Source organism: Myiozetetes cayanensis, unplaced genomic scaffold (assembly GCF_022539395.1).
Source record: "Myiozetetes cayanensis isolate MyiCay16 unplaced genomic scaffold, myiCay2020 scf21, whole genome shotgun sequence".
NCBI lineage: Eukaryota > Metazoa > Chordata > Aves > Passeriformes > Tyrannidae > Myiozetetes > Myiozetetes cayanensis.
The window spans coordinates 3596913-3613139 of NW_026087423.1; the positions used below are offsets into that span (position 1 = coordinate 3596913).

General features: G+C 41.0%; 1 protein-coding gene across 1 annotated transcript in view; it reads left to right on the plus strand.

The window, feature by feature from the left end:
- CCDC60 (coiled-coil domain containing 60) overlaps window positions 1–2548 on the plus strand; it is a 50527-nt gene extending 47979 nt beyond the window's left edge. Inside the window, 3 exon segments of the mRNA XM_050318761.1 lie at window positions 2392–2449; window positions 2451–2502; window positions 2505–2548. Coding sequence (XP_050174718.1) covers window positions 2392–2449; window positions 2451–2502; window positions 2505–2548 — 154 coding nt within the window.
- Window positions 2549–16227: the final 13679 nt, after the last annotated feature.

Below are 16227 nucleotides of genomic sequence, written 5' to 3' on the forward strand. Positions count from 1 at the left end.
TCTCAGTCAGCACCAGCCCTGAGATCCTTCTCTACTTCACTGTTCTGAAGGGTGTTAGAGGCACAGTTTTCTTTCCCCCTCCCACTTCTTCCTTCTACTCTTCTCTTCATTTTGTACTTAATTTTTTTGTCCCCAGAACTTCCCTTGTCTGCAGCCAGGTCCTTGTTTTCTTCCCTGAGCAGCTGCTGTTCCTGCACAAGGATCTAATCATTCCAGCATCCTGCAGCCTGGAAGGACAAGTTGGATGGAAAGTTACTATTGCAGCTATTTCAGTATTCTCCATACAGCCACACAAGCATATATCCTATTTGATCAGCATTTGGAGATGGAGCCTCAGATTGGCAGGATATGGTATAAGTAATTTATTGGAGAGAAAAGCAGATGTTGTTTTTGTTATAACCCAGCAGCACTTTTTGTAGCAATGCACACATGAACCCAATCTCTGGGTCAAAATTCTAGCTCAGATCACCCTATTCCATCTCTCTTCTGTTGTATTTTAATTCATATTTTACCCGAAATTACTGTACAGTATTCTGTTTGGTTTTAAGCAGTAGATACCTAATAGAAAGTGGAGACTGAATTTCAGTTTAAATCAAACTTAAGTTTTGTAGGTAAGTTTTTCTTACCTACAGCTTAGAGTTGATATAAAATATAACCACTTTTAATATGTTTGTAGAAACATGAATGTACAGAGAACACTGCAAAAGCAAAAACTGGTATTGGTGTCCACAGACTGAACATACAACTTGTTCTTCACATTCATTGTTTTCTGCCTGCCTTATTGTCTTCCCAGTTAGCAGTGCAGAAGTATGATGATGTCTAAAACATAACTTTAAGTTGTTGTGGTTTGTTTGTTTGTTTGTTTGTTGTCAGAAATACCAGCCTCTGAAACAATTGAAGTATTTTGGGAGAGACACGGAAAGAATAAGACAGCTGGGATGAGATGATGAAGGGGGACTAAACTGGGAAGGAGACACAGAACCCCCTCGGTGCTTTGACTTTGCCAACACAGTTAAACACGTAGAGCTCTCCGTGCCAGCCCCTTTCTGCCAAGTGCTGTCTGTGACGCGTGTGGAGCTGTGAAATCTGTGTTTCTGTTTTAACAAGGCTGGTCACCCCCCTCGTGGAGACACAAAGTCATGGCAGAGCCGTTGCTTTCCCCACAGCACTTGTTTCGTTTACAGTAACGCTGATTTTTCCGTGCTCTTGCAAACTCTGCATGCCAAGAAAGCTGAATCACAGAGGAACACTTTGCTAGTTTGTGCTGTCAGTCGAGCTGTCTTGGCTCCCTCATGAAGTGAGAAAAGCCAAACAAACAAATATGTGATGTAAGAGTGCACTGAACGGAGCTTCCCTTCTCAAAATGTCTCAGTGCATGGTGGGTTATAAAAGGCTTGTGTGTGACATGATAACAGTTATCTGGGTAATCAAACCGGTGATAATAAGGATTTGGCTGTACAGCCACACCAACAGGGTACTACTGAGTGTGGAACTGGCCCTGCTGAAGGTGAGAACCACGTGTTTCCTGTTTTACTGGCATCAGGAGGAAACTTCTCACCCCTTTCCTGCTGTCCCAGTGACTTGTATGCTAAACTGGAGGGAGGCAGCACTTCCTGCTGATGTGCTGCCAAATCCTCAGCCTTTGCAAGGAAAGCCACAGCACACCCCAGTCATGCACGGTCTAGAAGGGTTTGGAACATCAGTCTTCAAGGCTGTCAGAGCAGCACTGCAGAATTTAGAACATTTAAAAAATGGCCCTCTTTTCACAAGAGTTTTATTTTTATTGTAATGTGTAATTCTCCTCCTGTATCTCTATATTCAGAGTGAAATGGTGAAGGCTGTGTGTTACAGTGCACTTACATCAATGAGATTTATGTCAGCACATAGAGAGAGGAGAATGATGATAGCACGGGGAAAAGGGATATTAAAAAGAATCAGAAAGTGTGTCAGATCAGGCACTGATTGCATTGGAAAATCCACAGAGGCTAAACAAAATAAATAGAGAAAATATGAAGAGGACAAATGTGTAGCAAAATGGAAGTATTTGTTGGGATTTTATTATTTCCTTTCATACCCAAGTTTGTCATCCCAAATTTGATGAATAATGAAGAAGTCCTTATTTCCATGCCCAGCAAAGGGAATTGGTGCTCAAGCCCAATAAAGTAAAGCTCTTTCACATTATTCATAATAAAGGTCCCTTCCAACCCAAACCATTCTATGATTCACTCGGAATTACGTTGAGCAGTGCACTCCCCAAAGAGCCATTTTTTTCTGTGGAAGTTATGGAAATGGTGAAGTGGCAGAAATGCCAGACAAACCCAGAGTTATTAATCAGATATTCGTTTGTTCCCAAAGGCTTCTCTTTTATTGCTGTTCTTCTTTCTGCTAAAGGTTTCCTGTAGTGCTTGCCAGACTCGCTCGGTCTGTGAGGAGTGACTGTTTCGTACGGAAAAATCTTAAAAAACCTGGAAAAATATGGCAAGAATCCCGACTTGAAAATTCACCAGACACGTTTCTTAAGGTTCTGGCTGAGGTACACATGTGGTGAGTGTACATCATGTGTGATGAGGGTGGGGAGAACAGGCACCTGTGGGTGAAATTCCAGCACTGGAAAGTTACCAGATGAAATCACTCAGGATCTCACTAAATGAAGATGCTGCTATTCATTCTTTTACAAGGCACTTTGAACTCTTCAAGAGAAAGATGTTATGACAACCACTGGTTTATTAATCAGTATCATTTTATTATTATGTCATTGTTGATTTATTTACTGCCTCAGTGAAAGTGACACCTGTCATAAATTGTTGGGACATTTGAAGTGAAGCATTAACTTGTGCTCTGAAAAGGCCTGTCCTTCACAGTAGTTACATCCATGAGCCATTTAGGTTATGAATTATGTCCCTGATCCAGGAACTCTGCAGGAATGTTTGCTTTGCTTCAGCAACACTTAAAAAAAACCCCAAGAGCTACCTCCCAAGATTTTAAGCTGGGCTCAATTCCTGTAGTTCTAGAAGAAACTGGCAGATGAGGAAGGACAGAAGGAACTCAGAATATTCTGTGACTGTGACATTAGACTTACACACCTCCGTGTAGTGTAACCAGGTAACTAACTCACCAAAATGGCAACGATGCCACCTTGTGTTTTGTGTTCTCATCACAGTCATTCCCCTGGTCTGTGAGACCAACAGAAATCTCTCAGAGGCAGCAGGTTATTCTGCTTTTTACACATATCAAGTGTGATCTTGCCTTTCAAATGCAAAGGTTTAGCAACCAACATGTCGAGATCAGAGTATCTGTGTTGTCTTGAAGTTTTATAAAAATAACCATTTTGTCTCGTGCCCTAATTTGCATAGTCACTAACCAGAGAGGCAGCCTTGCTTTTAATGTTCAATAGAAAAGTCTCAATTGCTTGCTGGGTTTAGATCTATTTCTTTGCTTTTTCCTTTGCATTTTGATCCTTCATATTTGTGCAACAGGAATAGAGGAAAAACATGTGAGCATAGCTGGATCTCCTGTCTGTTTCTTTATACCCCTTTCAAAAATAGCCCCAGAGGAAGGAGGACCTTGGTGCTCCTTCTGACAGGAATAGATGAAAGAAACTGTTGTATTTTAGGAGAAGGAGCAGCATCACTGAATATCATCCGGCTGAGGTGCCAGGTGAAGTTCTTATTTGACTCCAAGTTGCTTTAGTGTAGGTGCCTTGATGGAAGGTAGAAGACAGATGCAAGTTTAAAACACCAAGACTTGACTTGGAAGGATTCAGGATATAAATTGCAATGAAAATTATAGGGTTTTCATTTTAGAGCATATCCAATGCTCTGAATGTTTTGGTGACACAAAGCACTGTTTGCAAAAGCCATTATAAATGTTCTGTTGTCACAACGATCAAATTTTCCTGTGTTACCTCTCTCTTACACATAAAACAAAAGCTCAGGAAAGAACCTTTTCCTGTTCCAGTTTGTACATGAAAGTATTGTGCAGATGCCAGCAGAGGATTTCAGTGAGTGGTTTCAGAGGAGTAGCTTCCTCTGTGCACAGTCCTTCACCTCTGAATCAGAGGTCAGGTAATTTCTTCAGACCTTCCTCTAACAATGCCTACAGTATAACAAGCATCTACTCACTACAGATAAACTGATTTCCATGTCTAAATAGCATTGTCTCTATCTGCTCTTCATTTTAGCTTTCCTCTATAAAAAATAGCCCAAGCACAGTGCAGTTTTAAGCTCTAAGACAAATCTTTTTTTTTTTCTTGCATGAATTCTTTCCATTGTAATTCAGATGTTTTACTTTTGCATTGAGTTTATCCTGTAGTTACTGCATGATTGTGGATTAATTCTTGCCTTATTAAAATCAGTATCAAAAAGCCAAGATCCTTAGATACATTTCCCAGGTTTCCAGCTGAAGACACATTTTCCCCTGATTACCTCAGCATATGTTTGCCATTACTGTGCAGGGTAAGACAGTAGAATGACACCCCTGAACTCACAGACAGTGATAAATATGTGATATTTGTGAACCTGTCTGGCCTCAGCCATGTATTTCCTGGTGGGTCATAATTGCTGGGTGATGGAATTGGTGACCCAGTGACCTTCTAAGATGATGATCTTACTGAGCTGCTTCCCTGCCTGTCAGAGCCTCCAGAGGACCCACTGGGGAGAAATGCTGTTGATCCTTCAGCCACAATAAGGGGAAACAATGCCAGCTTGGGGTCCAGGTGAGTAGAGTGACCACTGATGTGTAATGTGTTATTGATTAATGGCCTTGTTTTGTCTCCCCTCATTATCAAGAGGTAATTGTTTCTCAGTGAAAAGAGCCAGATTTCTTTGACTTACAGACATCAGAAAAAAGCAAGCTCTTAAAGTTCTGTTGTGCTCCTGCTTTTCTCATTCTATATATGGCAGTGCTAAATTAGCATTTGTACAAGTAGTGAAGCCATATTTTCCTCTCTCCATGCTTTTCTTTTCCTCCATCTCAAAATCCAGTGGAAAACTTTCCTCCAAAAGCTCCAGAGGGCTGACCTAGTGCCCAGAGAAATAAGTGGCAGTGCTTCTGCCAGAGGAGCAGGATGTGGTCTTGCTTCGACCCCTGAGACCTCAATTGCACTGTTCACTGGATTCTTCCATTTCTTTTAGCTTCCTTGCAGCCCTCTGTGAGTTTTGAGAGACCCCAATTCTCCAGTTCTTTTGGGATCATATCACCGTGATCTGACTCAAGTTTCACTGTCAGTGCTGTTGTTTTTACCCTGTGGCAAACAAAAAGAAAACTCAGCAGCTTGGGAGCTCCTTGGTGGAACTGTTGGTTACATGGGGTGGAACCTTCATCTTGGTCCTTCCTCCCTCTGTGGAACTGCAGAGAGAAGGTTGTGAAACTTCCTTACATCCAAGAAAATCTCAGCCAAAATCCAAACTTTACACCAGCCAAACCTGTGACCTAATGTGTCTGCCCTCGTGTAAGATGAGATGGTTGTGCTAAATGTAATTAGCTAATGTCTGAGCAGCTCTCTGAGCTCCCAAAGCAGGATGCCAGTGGGAATGTTAGGAGCATCTAATGTTTTTGTGGGATTATGAAATATCTTATGCATGCTTTTGTTTTATCATGGCTCTTGTCTCTCCTATTGTCACCAGGTAACAAGGGGTTTCTCCTCTAGGAAGAAAATAGGTTGTCTTTTTTTTTTACCTCCAGCATCAGCCTAATGAAAAAAATTCTGCTTCTTTTATTCTGAGATGGCAAAGAGCTCCTCTGGAGAAAAATAGCAGCTTTCCTTTTCCTGCTTCCTGACAAACTTACAGTTTCCTCAGGCAAGATCCTCAGCCCTGCCCAAGTCTTTGCCTGCCAATTTAAAGGACTGAAACAAAACAAAGAGGTGTTAAATCCATACCGAGGTAAAAGAGGACTTGGGGTTTTTAAACTTCTGAGGTTTTTTTCCTGCAAAGATCTTGAATTCTCCCAAATACTTCCATGAACAATCTCACAGACTTGCTGCTTCAGTAGATCCTTGCAGAGTAGGTTCAGAGTAACCCATTTAACACATGGAGATGGGTGCACCAGGAGTCCAAGCAACTTGCTAAAGGTCTCCAGAGTGTGTGGTAAAGCTGCTTGGATCAGTGTTCTGTCTGCTCATCTCACATTCTATTCTGGTCCTCTAAATTTCAGCTAATGGGCCAGTCATTCACAAATCTATTAGCCAAAACAAGCTTGGCTTGGTCACTTGTTTGGTGCTCTGGAGTGGATGTCTGGGGGATTCAGACACTGAACTCGGAGACTCTTGATCCTGTTCCTGCTGTGTGATGTGTTCCCAGTGTCATCCAAGCCCCACATGCCTCAGTTGAAGCTGAAATAAGAACATTTTGCTGGGTGTCACTGGCAGCAGGGCAGAAAGTTATGGCTGCGTGAGAATTGCTTGGATATTAGGCTGGCAATTGTTATAGGAAAACTCATCAATTAGAAGAGTAAGTAATGCCTCCTTCAGCATTCATCCTTCCCTTCCTCTTCACAAGGGTTCTGAAATTGTCATCTCTACTGTCTTTTTGTAGGAAAGCTTTCACCATGGTGGAAAAGAAGCCAATCATCCTATTATATCAACAACAATAGTCCCACTCTGTTTTATATTGGACATAAAAAGCAGCATCTTATAAATAGGGAATATAAAAAATACCCATCTCTGTCTCTCTCATCAATAGGCTGTTTATTGTGAAAAAATGTCACAGTCATTGTAGGGCTGTTCAGGAATTGAGGTACATCTTCCCAATTGGAATTTCAGCTTTACATATCACCCTTTTATTCTTCTGTCCTGTGAATTAAGACTACACCAGCATGATAAAGAGGTGAAATTATATCTAGCCTTGCACACTAATAACAGCAATTCTTTCTGCTAAGTTTTGATAAATACCACTGTTGTAGCATTGCAGAAGATAAAAACCCAGCCTAACAAACCCCAGGATATTTGGGATCAGCTCCAGCTTCTATCAAGGTCAGTGGAAAGATTGTTATCGACCCTGCTGAGTGTTGATGACTGTAAAATCAGAATAGGTTGTTATTACAAGTGCCATGACTGATCTTGTGAGCAGCAAAATAAGAGTACCATTCCCAGTAGGAAAATTGACCAAGCACCAAAAGAAAGTGGTCAAAGAGAGAAAAAGATTTGACCAAAGGTAGCTGGGAAGAATTCTCAACCTCAATTGCCCTAATTTTGGGATCATAAACAGCTGATCACAAGAAGCTGAGAGGACATACCAGGGCCTGAAGCATCCTGAAATCGCCCTTCTTAATCATCTGTCACTGGCCAACATCAAAAAGGGGACATAGATGCATTTTGGTCTACCTGATGTTTGTGTTTTGTGACAACATTGGAGAGGGAGGGAAAAGCTGAGGTGGTTGAGTAAGAGTCCAGCAAAGCAGTGTCACTGTAGCGTGTTTGAGGTTGTTTTCTCTGTTCATCAGGGTAACAGGAAGCAGAAAGGATGTTCCTTCAGGAGCCCTCTCAACAGTGAGAATTGAGGAATGCTCTTTCATGCCGTGCCAGGAGGGCAGGGACACAGCAACGTTCAGCCCATTGAACCAGCCACGGAGTTCCATGTCCTGAGGGACCACCACAGCTCACTGGGACTCTCTGTGGTGGTAAGTGGCCATTTTCATACTGAAGTGGATTAAAAGTCAGATCCTAGATTATTCTGCAGCCAAGAAGGGCAGTGAAGGGTGTATTCTGAAATAAAGGCTTTATTCCATTGGAAGCAGAGCAACCTCAGAACTCCCTCCTTCCCATCAGAAAGTGCCTTCCAAAGGAGCTGGCATGCTCCAGCTACACAAATCTCCTGCAGGCTTTGCACTGGTGGCTGCATCAGCCCCACACAATAGAATTCTTTTTAGTGGTGTCACTCCTGATTAACTAACAATCAAGATCCTGATTTTCCACAGTTGAACTAGACTTATGCAGTGCATTTCACAGGGGCAAGATTAGACCCTGAAGTAGGGGAAGGCTGAAAAAAAGCCTTTTCTCTTTTTTGACATATCTTTCCTTTCTTTTACCTGGCAAATGGTTGTTTCTTTTCCATGTGATTTATATGGTTTCTTATTAGGGTGGCTGTATTTTAGTACACTACATTGTAAATTACACCCAACCACATATGATGGATTTAGTCATTGTGCAATACATTGTGGTGGATTTTTAAAAGAACACGTCATGGTTGACACAACTACAACATCTGATTTATTTCTAGTGCCAGATTACTGTAATAGTCATCAAAACATTGTCTTGCACAGAGAGTTCATTAGAACATTTCTCAGAATATTCTAGCAAATGTTTGCCTTTCAAAGGCTGCTGTTTCCTACCTATGGTTCTTCAAAGCACGTTTACAAAGTAGGGCAGATTGCAGATAAAGGAAATATGCATATTCTGTAATGAAAACTTTGCATAGAAAGTGTGGGGGGAAGATTACAATGCCCAACTGTTCCCATTTGTGGTAGGAAAAGAGGAAAAACTGTGACCCATATAATCTGAGTGGCTCAGATAAAGATGACAGAAAAGCAAGCTTTTGCTCCTGTAAAAAAAAAAATAGGCTTGATTACTGCAGGCTTATAAAAAGAATCCAGGACATGAGCAGGGAACTTTTTTAAAAGCCCTCTCCAAATTCCACAATGGTGTTACCAGATTTTCTCATGCACAGAGTGTCAAAAGAAAACACTGAAGTTATTAAACAACACAACATGGAATATTTGCATATTTATCAGTTTGACATGCTGATGTCTGTTCTGCAGCTTGTCTTGGTAGCACAGGACAAAAGTAAACACTGAGTAGATACATTTGAACAGTTTTTTTAGGACTAGTGATAAATGTAATGTATAAGTTAGGAAAAAGAATTATGTCCTGTTATGTTTACAAGCAGTTTATTTCCTGCTGGGTTTCTATCCCAGAAACAGTGTCTCAGTTCCTTTGTTCTCACTAAATAATCTCCTGATGTAACAGTGACCTGAGTGCCAGGCCATGCTCACCAGTGCACTCTAAACCACTGCAACTACACTGAAAAAAAGCTGGATTTTGGATCATTCAGATCCAAATTTGATGACTGTTCTAATTACTGTGTTTGGGAATCCTTAATGAAAGGAGAGTACATGTGTATATGTGTGAGAGAAGGAAAGATGGTTCCTTTGGGATGCTACACAATGGAAAAGTGCTAAGTGTATTAAATATTCATAGAACAATTAGTATTCAGCTTATCCCACAAATTCAGGTCGGAGTCCAGATCCAGACCTTCCCTAATGGGTGCATTTAACCTTCTGGTTCAAGCCTTACCCTGCTGGTGAGTACCAGAACTGACCTGATCCAGCCCCAGAACAGGCACAGCCAGGGCTGTGTTTTCTTGTTTGTATTGTGGGAAACTGGAGCTGATCCAGAGAAATCCATGAAGAGATTCCAGATTAACTGTGAAGTGAACTAATTGAATTCATTGTCTGCATACAATACTTTTATTAATAGAATATGAAATAATCCTAAATAATCCCAAAATGTTTTCATATGCACTTGAATTTATGAAAAATATTCAAACCAGCAATTTTCAGTTATTTGCTAGTACAAATTAGTTTGTCATTTCTTTGATAATACAAATACTCAGGTTGGCAAAATTGTTCAGATTCTTAAACTAATAAGTTTGTTACAAATGTTTTCAGGAACTCCTAGGAAATAAATGATCATTAGTAATTCCAGAAGGCTGAATTTACAGCACTGCATTGCACAGCCATGTCTGAAAGAATTCCCATAGCAAGAAATCTGAAAAGTGAGATGTCCAATTTAAAAGAAAGATACAAACAAGAAGGGACCTGCTATTAAACTCCCTGGTAGTAACTCTCCACTTGGGTTCTAAAGGAAATTTGACTGAGCTGAGCTCTATTTTCAGAGTGTTAAACTGAGGTAAGATAAATCCTGCTATTTCAGTGCTACCAAGGACTGCTACAACAGCCTGTCTTGCCAGTCACCAGGAGGAAAACTTCCAAGAACATGAACTCATTTGCAGGGAAATGGAACACTGAGATAAAACAAGGGCTCCTCGCTGCCCAGCACACTCACCTACAGCTCTGAGCAGATGCCCATTGCTGTCTGAGCTGCTGTAACAGATCCTTTAGTGCTGATAAATGACTAAATCAGGCAGGTCAGAAGCCAGGAGACAGAATGCAAAAGGGCAGACCATGGAAAACATACAAGGACATCATCTTGCAACGTGTTTGAACATTAGCAGGCTTGCACAATCAGCTTGTGCATTGGCTTCAAATTAGGGTGGTACTTTAGGTTATCAGTGAATGAAAATCTCAGATTGTGAAAGAAACTTTCATTTTTATCTGAACATTTCCCTGTGCACATATTTATTTCCCATGAATAATTTACCAAAGTTAACAGCTCATCACAGATCTTTGATGTTTCCAAAGCCACAGCCCACAGTTGTAGTCCCCAATGCAAAATGGGACTACACAGCTGTGAGGGTAAAACTGCAAAGTTATGTCTAAGCTAAGAAAGGCATTTCTCTCCCAATACCTATTACAGCATCAGTGTACACTGATCCCAGTGGGAGACTAATGCATCAGCCCCACAGACACTGCTGACTCACAAATACTCACAGAAATACAATAGCAAAAACAGTCCTGATCCAGAATTCTTAAGGAAGGGAAGATGCATCCTTCCAGTCATTCCACGTTCTACTGTTTGCTATGCCACGTATTAAACTCTGTCTCCTTCAAGAGCAGGAACAATGAGTCGTGCCCCTGTTGTACCCTAACTAGTTCTATTCTAGAAGAAATGACAGTGATAGGAACAGACTTAGGGAAGGGTCTAAATTAATTCTTGAAGTTTGATGTAATGCAAATATATGCAAGTTGGCAAAAAGAAGAAAAAAACCAACAAAAGCCAACATGAATTTAGCCTTTGATTCCTGAATGTTTCCAGGGCAGACAGACCTCTTGATTCAATATTTGTCGTGCACAAATACTGACTCTTCTCTGTTTCTCATAGAAAAGGAATAATTTTGGTACAAGTAGTCTTTGTCTTCTTTGTAAGTCCACCCACTACTGCGCCTTTCATAAGAAATCACCATCCAAATTATTCTTGGAATTTCTTGCCTACAGTTTTCAGTTAAATAACACAGCAGCTCCCTGTCTTAGGAAAAATATAACTGTCAGGATATTGAAAATGTATTGAAAACAGCAAACTGAACCCATCTGATTCAACCTCATAAATGAATAACACCTTTGCTAGGCTATCACTGATTCAACTGGAATTTAAGGGCCATCAAGTAAGCTTAGTTTCTGTCTCCTGGATGAAGGGGTTTTAGTTTGTCATTATCCAGCACTGCCTGAATGGAATTTATGAACAATCTGTGATACTGTCAATAGACAAACTTATTCCAGAGCCAGGAACAACTGTCTTTGTGACAGCTTATTGCAACTGTTTCTTTTGCATAATGCTGACAAATAGTTTGATCCAAATAATCCCTAAATGATAGGTAGAGTAAGCAGACTCAGGCAGCCTCCCAAATTTCTCCCTTCTCATTTCTTCTTATGCTAAAGTAAGTTTAGTGCTAAATTTAAGTAAGTTTAGTTTACACATGCATGTACAAATTGCTTCTATCTAAAAGCTGCACTATACAAACAACATAATCACCTGAACAGCAGCTAAAAGCTACCAAAATATCTAAAATCAAAAGCATAATGGTTGTTTCCCAAAGTCTGCCAGTGGTACAGCTGTGTTGATTTCTTTTGTTTTGCACTTCTTGAACCTGTAACAGTCCTGCATTCCTTAGCACTGCTTAGTCCTTTGCTGTACCTGTTTTGATCATTAACATAATCTCCATTTTTATCCAAATTTTATGTTGTTTAGTAGTAGTATTTTCACTGCCACACCATAGAGGCTACTTCTTTATTCCTTATTGTGAGTTACTTTATTCCTTATTCTGAGACCAGGGCAGAATGTCACACTCACAGAAATGTTCTGTATTTGTAATAAGAAGTCTCCTAGGACCCAACCAAATAAGATTTAAAAAAAAAAAAAAGGGGAATAGAATGTTTTCTGCAGCTGAAGTTCAGGCAGAAGTAAAAGAGACAGTTCACCTCAGTTCACTATAAATAGAGACTTCTAAGCAAAGACCTACCTGTGCAAAGCAAATCTGGACACCAACATGTACAAAACGTACAGAATAAAGGACTGATTTAGCAGCAGACCTGCAAAGAGGAAAAGCTGGAGATGCTGGTTCATTTGGCATTGCTGCCTGGGAAGAGAAAGGGAGTCATTTCCCTCCAGTAGCTGCTTGGGTGACACAGATTTCTTTATAACTTGTAGAACCAAGAACTAATAATGCAGGTCTGTCTTTGTTCCTTCATAGTCTCAGTATCCACGTCTGTGTTGCTGAATGGCCTGACAGTCGTGAGGATGAACAGCCAGCAGAGCAGAGATGTTCCTACACACTTGGTAAGACCACAATGACCAGGTACAAAAACTGTCTTTGAAAAGAGAAGGGTGGATTAGTTTTCCCCTGTAGGAGAATACTTGTGTACCAGCACTTATGTAAACAAGCTGAAATAATATTTTTTGGAATATGGGAGGCCTCCATCCGATCTCTTGTGTGCAGGTGATCCCCCTTTTGAGGAAAGGAAGGAGTCAGAACATTGAACTATGTCACAGAAGTAGCAGCACTGCTGTGTATACAGAGTTTAATCCCCATGGGCTTCCTTGTTCCATTTGCAAAACAGGGATGGATTTACTATCATGAGATACTGTGATAAAGTATATGAAGAACTTTAAATTACTGTGCGGTGGATGCAGTATGAAAATACTAGACGTTGAATTACTTAATTTCCAGTTTATAGTTTTCTCTTCCCTTGGTATTACAAGGTAGTGAGGTTTGCTGTTCTCTCAGGAGGGATAAAGCATGGCTAAATCTTGGTAGATGCTTGAGAGGATTTTTTTCTTTGGTTAAGTAGAACTCAGTTTGGAGCTTGACATGGCCATTGACTGTTACTGTGACCTTGTTTCCTCAAAGTGGTGTTTAATTCTGATGGAGAAAGGTTCCTGTGAACACCTTGTCTGGTGTATTCAGAAACACTCGAGTCCACGATCCAGCCAGAGAACAAACTGTTCCTGGCAAGAGCATGAATGTGTTGCTCACAGGTCTCCTTTATTATTTCTATAACACTTCTTTCTGCTTAATAACCCAGAAAGGTTGGAAACAGAAGCAATAATAGGGTGTTGTGTGACCACACTGAGAAATCACAGGTAATTTGCTTTACAAAGACACTATTTGCATTCCTGACAGGTCAGTATTCCTCCACTGGGGCACACTGCACTCACTTGAAAATTTTCAGTTACTCCTTTTTTTTTTTTTTCCCTAAGAGTAACTGGGAAAGACCAATGTGCTCATTTTTGCCATACAGAGAACATCATCTGAAATTAGGTTTGTTCAATGTCACCAGCTCTGCTGGATGGTGATTGACTGTGCTAATCAAACACAGTCCTATGTAAGGCCAGTTTGGGGACACATTGCCACATGAACTGGGCTCTGGAAATGCTTCCCTCACCTTGCACTGAGCTGGGGAAGCCAAGCCCATCTGACCACTCTCTCAGGCCAGTACAAGGTCCCACCAGCTCTTTCTGGTGTGACTTTACCCATGAGAAGAGTTCATAGTGCTCAGGACTTGCAGAGACTCTGCTCTCAGTGCTGTGGGGAACCAGTGAGGAAGCCCTTGTATCATGTTGTGTTAGTCCCAAAAAACCTCTGAGCACTAAACTACCGTTTTGATCTTTATGTGGACTTTGACTTGTGTGCAGACACTGGAACTTCTTCCCAGAACCTCTGTGGGCAATGAACGTGCCTTTTAGGAGAGTCCTACCAGCAAAGTGTGATGGAGAGACATGTTCTGCCTTACCAGGAATCCTGCTGTCAAGCACACTCTGAAATCAGGGGAAGAAGACCTTTAAAAAAATATATATCTTGAAACTGTCACATCTCCAGCCCATCTGCTTTGCCCATCATGGCAGTGATTTATCCAGCATCTTGCCTTACTCATATTCCTTGGAAAATCGCTGCTCTGTGCAGAGATCCGTTTCTTTTTCAAGGCTCAGCCTGAAGTGCAAGGCTGTAAGGGGGAATATTGGTACTCTGACTCATTCTCTTGGAGGGCTATTTTTGTGATTGTTCATGGAACTACATCTTAAAATCTCTCAGTTTGTGTTCTTCAATGATTTTCACAGCTTTCTGCTGAGCCGTCTCAGCACAATGGTTCTTCCCTCTGAAATTAGAGCCTTTCTGAGGTTCTCGGGAATGGAACTACTCTCCATCAATGCAGCTCGTAAAACCAAACCATTGGCTGAGTACCTCCTTCTTTCTCTTCACCTCAGTAAGTGGCTCCAAGTCAGTGCTATTTAAAATTTAATCAGTCTTGTCCTAACAGGATATACTTCTTGGATTTTAACCCATCTTTCACATAAACCACTGAATTCAGCTACACTAACTGCCTCACGACAGAACCTTTATCTCAAGAACCTCTTAATGAGGTCTCATTAGCACAAATTGCCCCTGAATATCTCACCACTTCCTGTCTCCTGCTTTCTTTTCAATCCATTAGCATCTGTTAGCAGCCTCATTTGAACAATTAAATTTTACTGTTTCTAGAAACACACGAGGACTCCCAGGTTCTCCTGTTAGGTCTGTGTTTTAGGGACCTGGGAAGGGAGTCACACGGTCCAACTTAACAGAGCCCAAATTCTACCTACAGTTCATTGTCCTCAGGGAAAAATTTAGTGCAGGTTTTTGATGTGACTGGTAACTCTGCAGTCTCTGGATCACCCTATCAAGGCACTTAAACTAAATGTCTGATGTTAGAGTGCAAGAATCTCCATCCTTTCCTCACACCCGAGGTTCAAGTCTCCCTGGCCAATCTCTGCACAGAACTGTGCCTTCCCCATGGCATTGATTTGCCACAGGGTTTTGTTTATTTTCACCATTAATGGCTCAAATTGCCCTAAGTGAGCTGGGTGTTCTCATTGGTTTTTCTTTGCTTGTGAGTGTGCCAGCAGGCAAACTCAAACTCTAAGCCATGACCACGGTCCCTTGAAACTGTGCTTGTGGATTAAAGGCTCGAGTGGCCCTGGAAGCTGATCCCTTGCAACAGGATGGAGTCCATGGACTCTTAACAGTGATTGTGTGGTGTGATGTGAACTGTATTTTCTGAGCTTGTCTGCTGACTGTGTTTAAAGCCCCCGAGAAGAAACAGATCAGAGATGTTACAGCTACCCAGAGCTTGTGCCTGAACTCTAATGGCCACTTTGGAAAGCAGATGGGACTTGATATTTCTTACTCTTTCCTAAAGATACACAATCTTTTCTTTTGACATTTTGATAGATCAGCAGATTCTCATTCCGTGTTATATTCCAGGCATGCAGCTGAGTGATGATTAATGTCTATGAAAGTGAAAATACTGCACCTTTATTTCTTATGTCTTTACTATGTTACATTGTATCTTGTTGGATGACATCCGGAACGTGGCTCCATTCAAGTCAATTGCAAAAATTCCAGTGACAAAAGCATCTCATTCATAAAGCTCTAAGCACATCTTACTATTTTTTTGTAACTTTATTTAATTAAATGCTCTCAGGAGGAGCCAGGCAGAGCAAAATCTCAACTTCAGCCTTCATCTGATCAGAATTCTCCATTTTGCTGAAGCTCCACGCAGCTATGAAGTTTTTTTTCTAATATCACATGGCAGAAAGAGAACCTGTTCCTTTCTAAGTGCAGGCTACCATACTTTTTCTCACCAACTTGAAAACCATGACAGAAGCAGATCTTTTTTTTTTTTTTTTTTTTTTTTTTTTTTTACTTGTTTTGTGGTTGTTAGGGAATTTTGTCCTCAAATATTAGTGTTTGGAAATAATATTAATTTCTTTGCTCCTTCTTGTCCATCCCCAAAGTGAATTTCATCTTACAGATGTTACGTTCAGTGAGTACTGAATCACTCGCTAGAAACTGGCCATAATCCTTTCGGTTCGTTATTTGCTGCTAATCTTCAATGCTTTTCCTAAGTTTAACAAGTCGCCGGAGTTACAGGAGATGGCAAATTCCTCCCAGACCCGAGGAAATGTCTCTGCAAAGTTTACCCCACTTGCTGACGCAGCTCAGACGTCGGAAAAGCGAGTTCTTAAACTCCGGGTGGGGGGAGGGGGAAGTTCTTAAAACTCCTCACGGGGCTCACGCA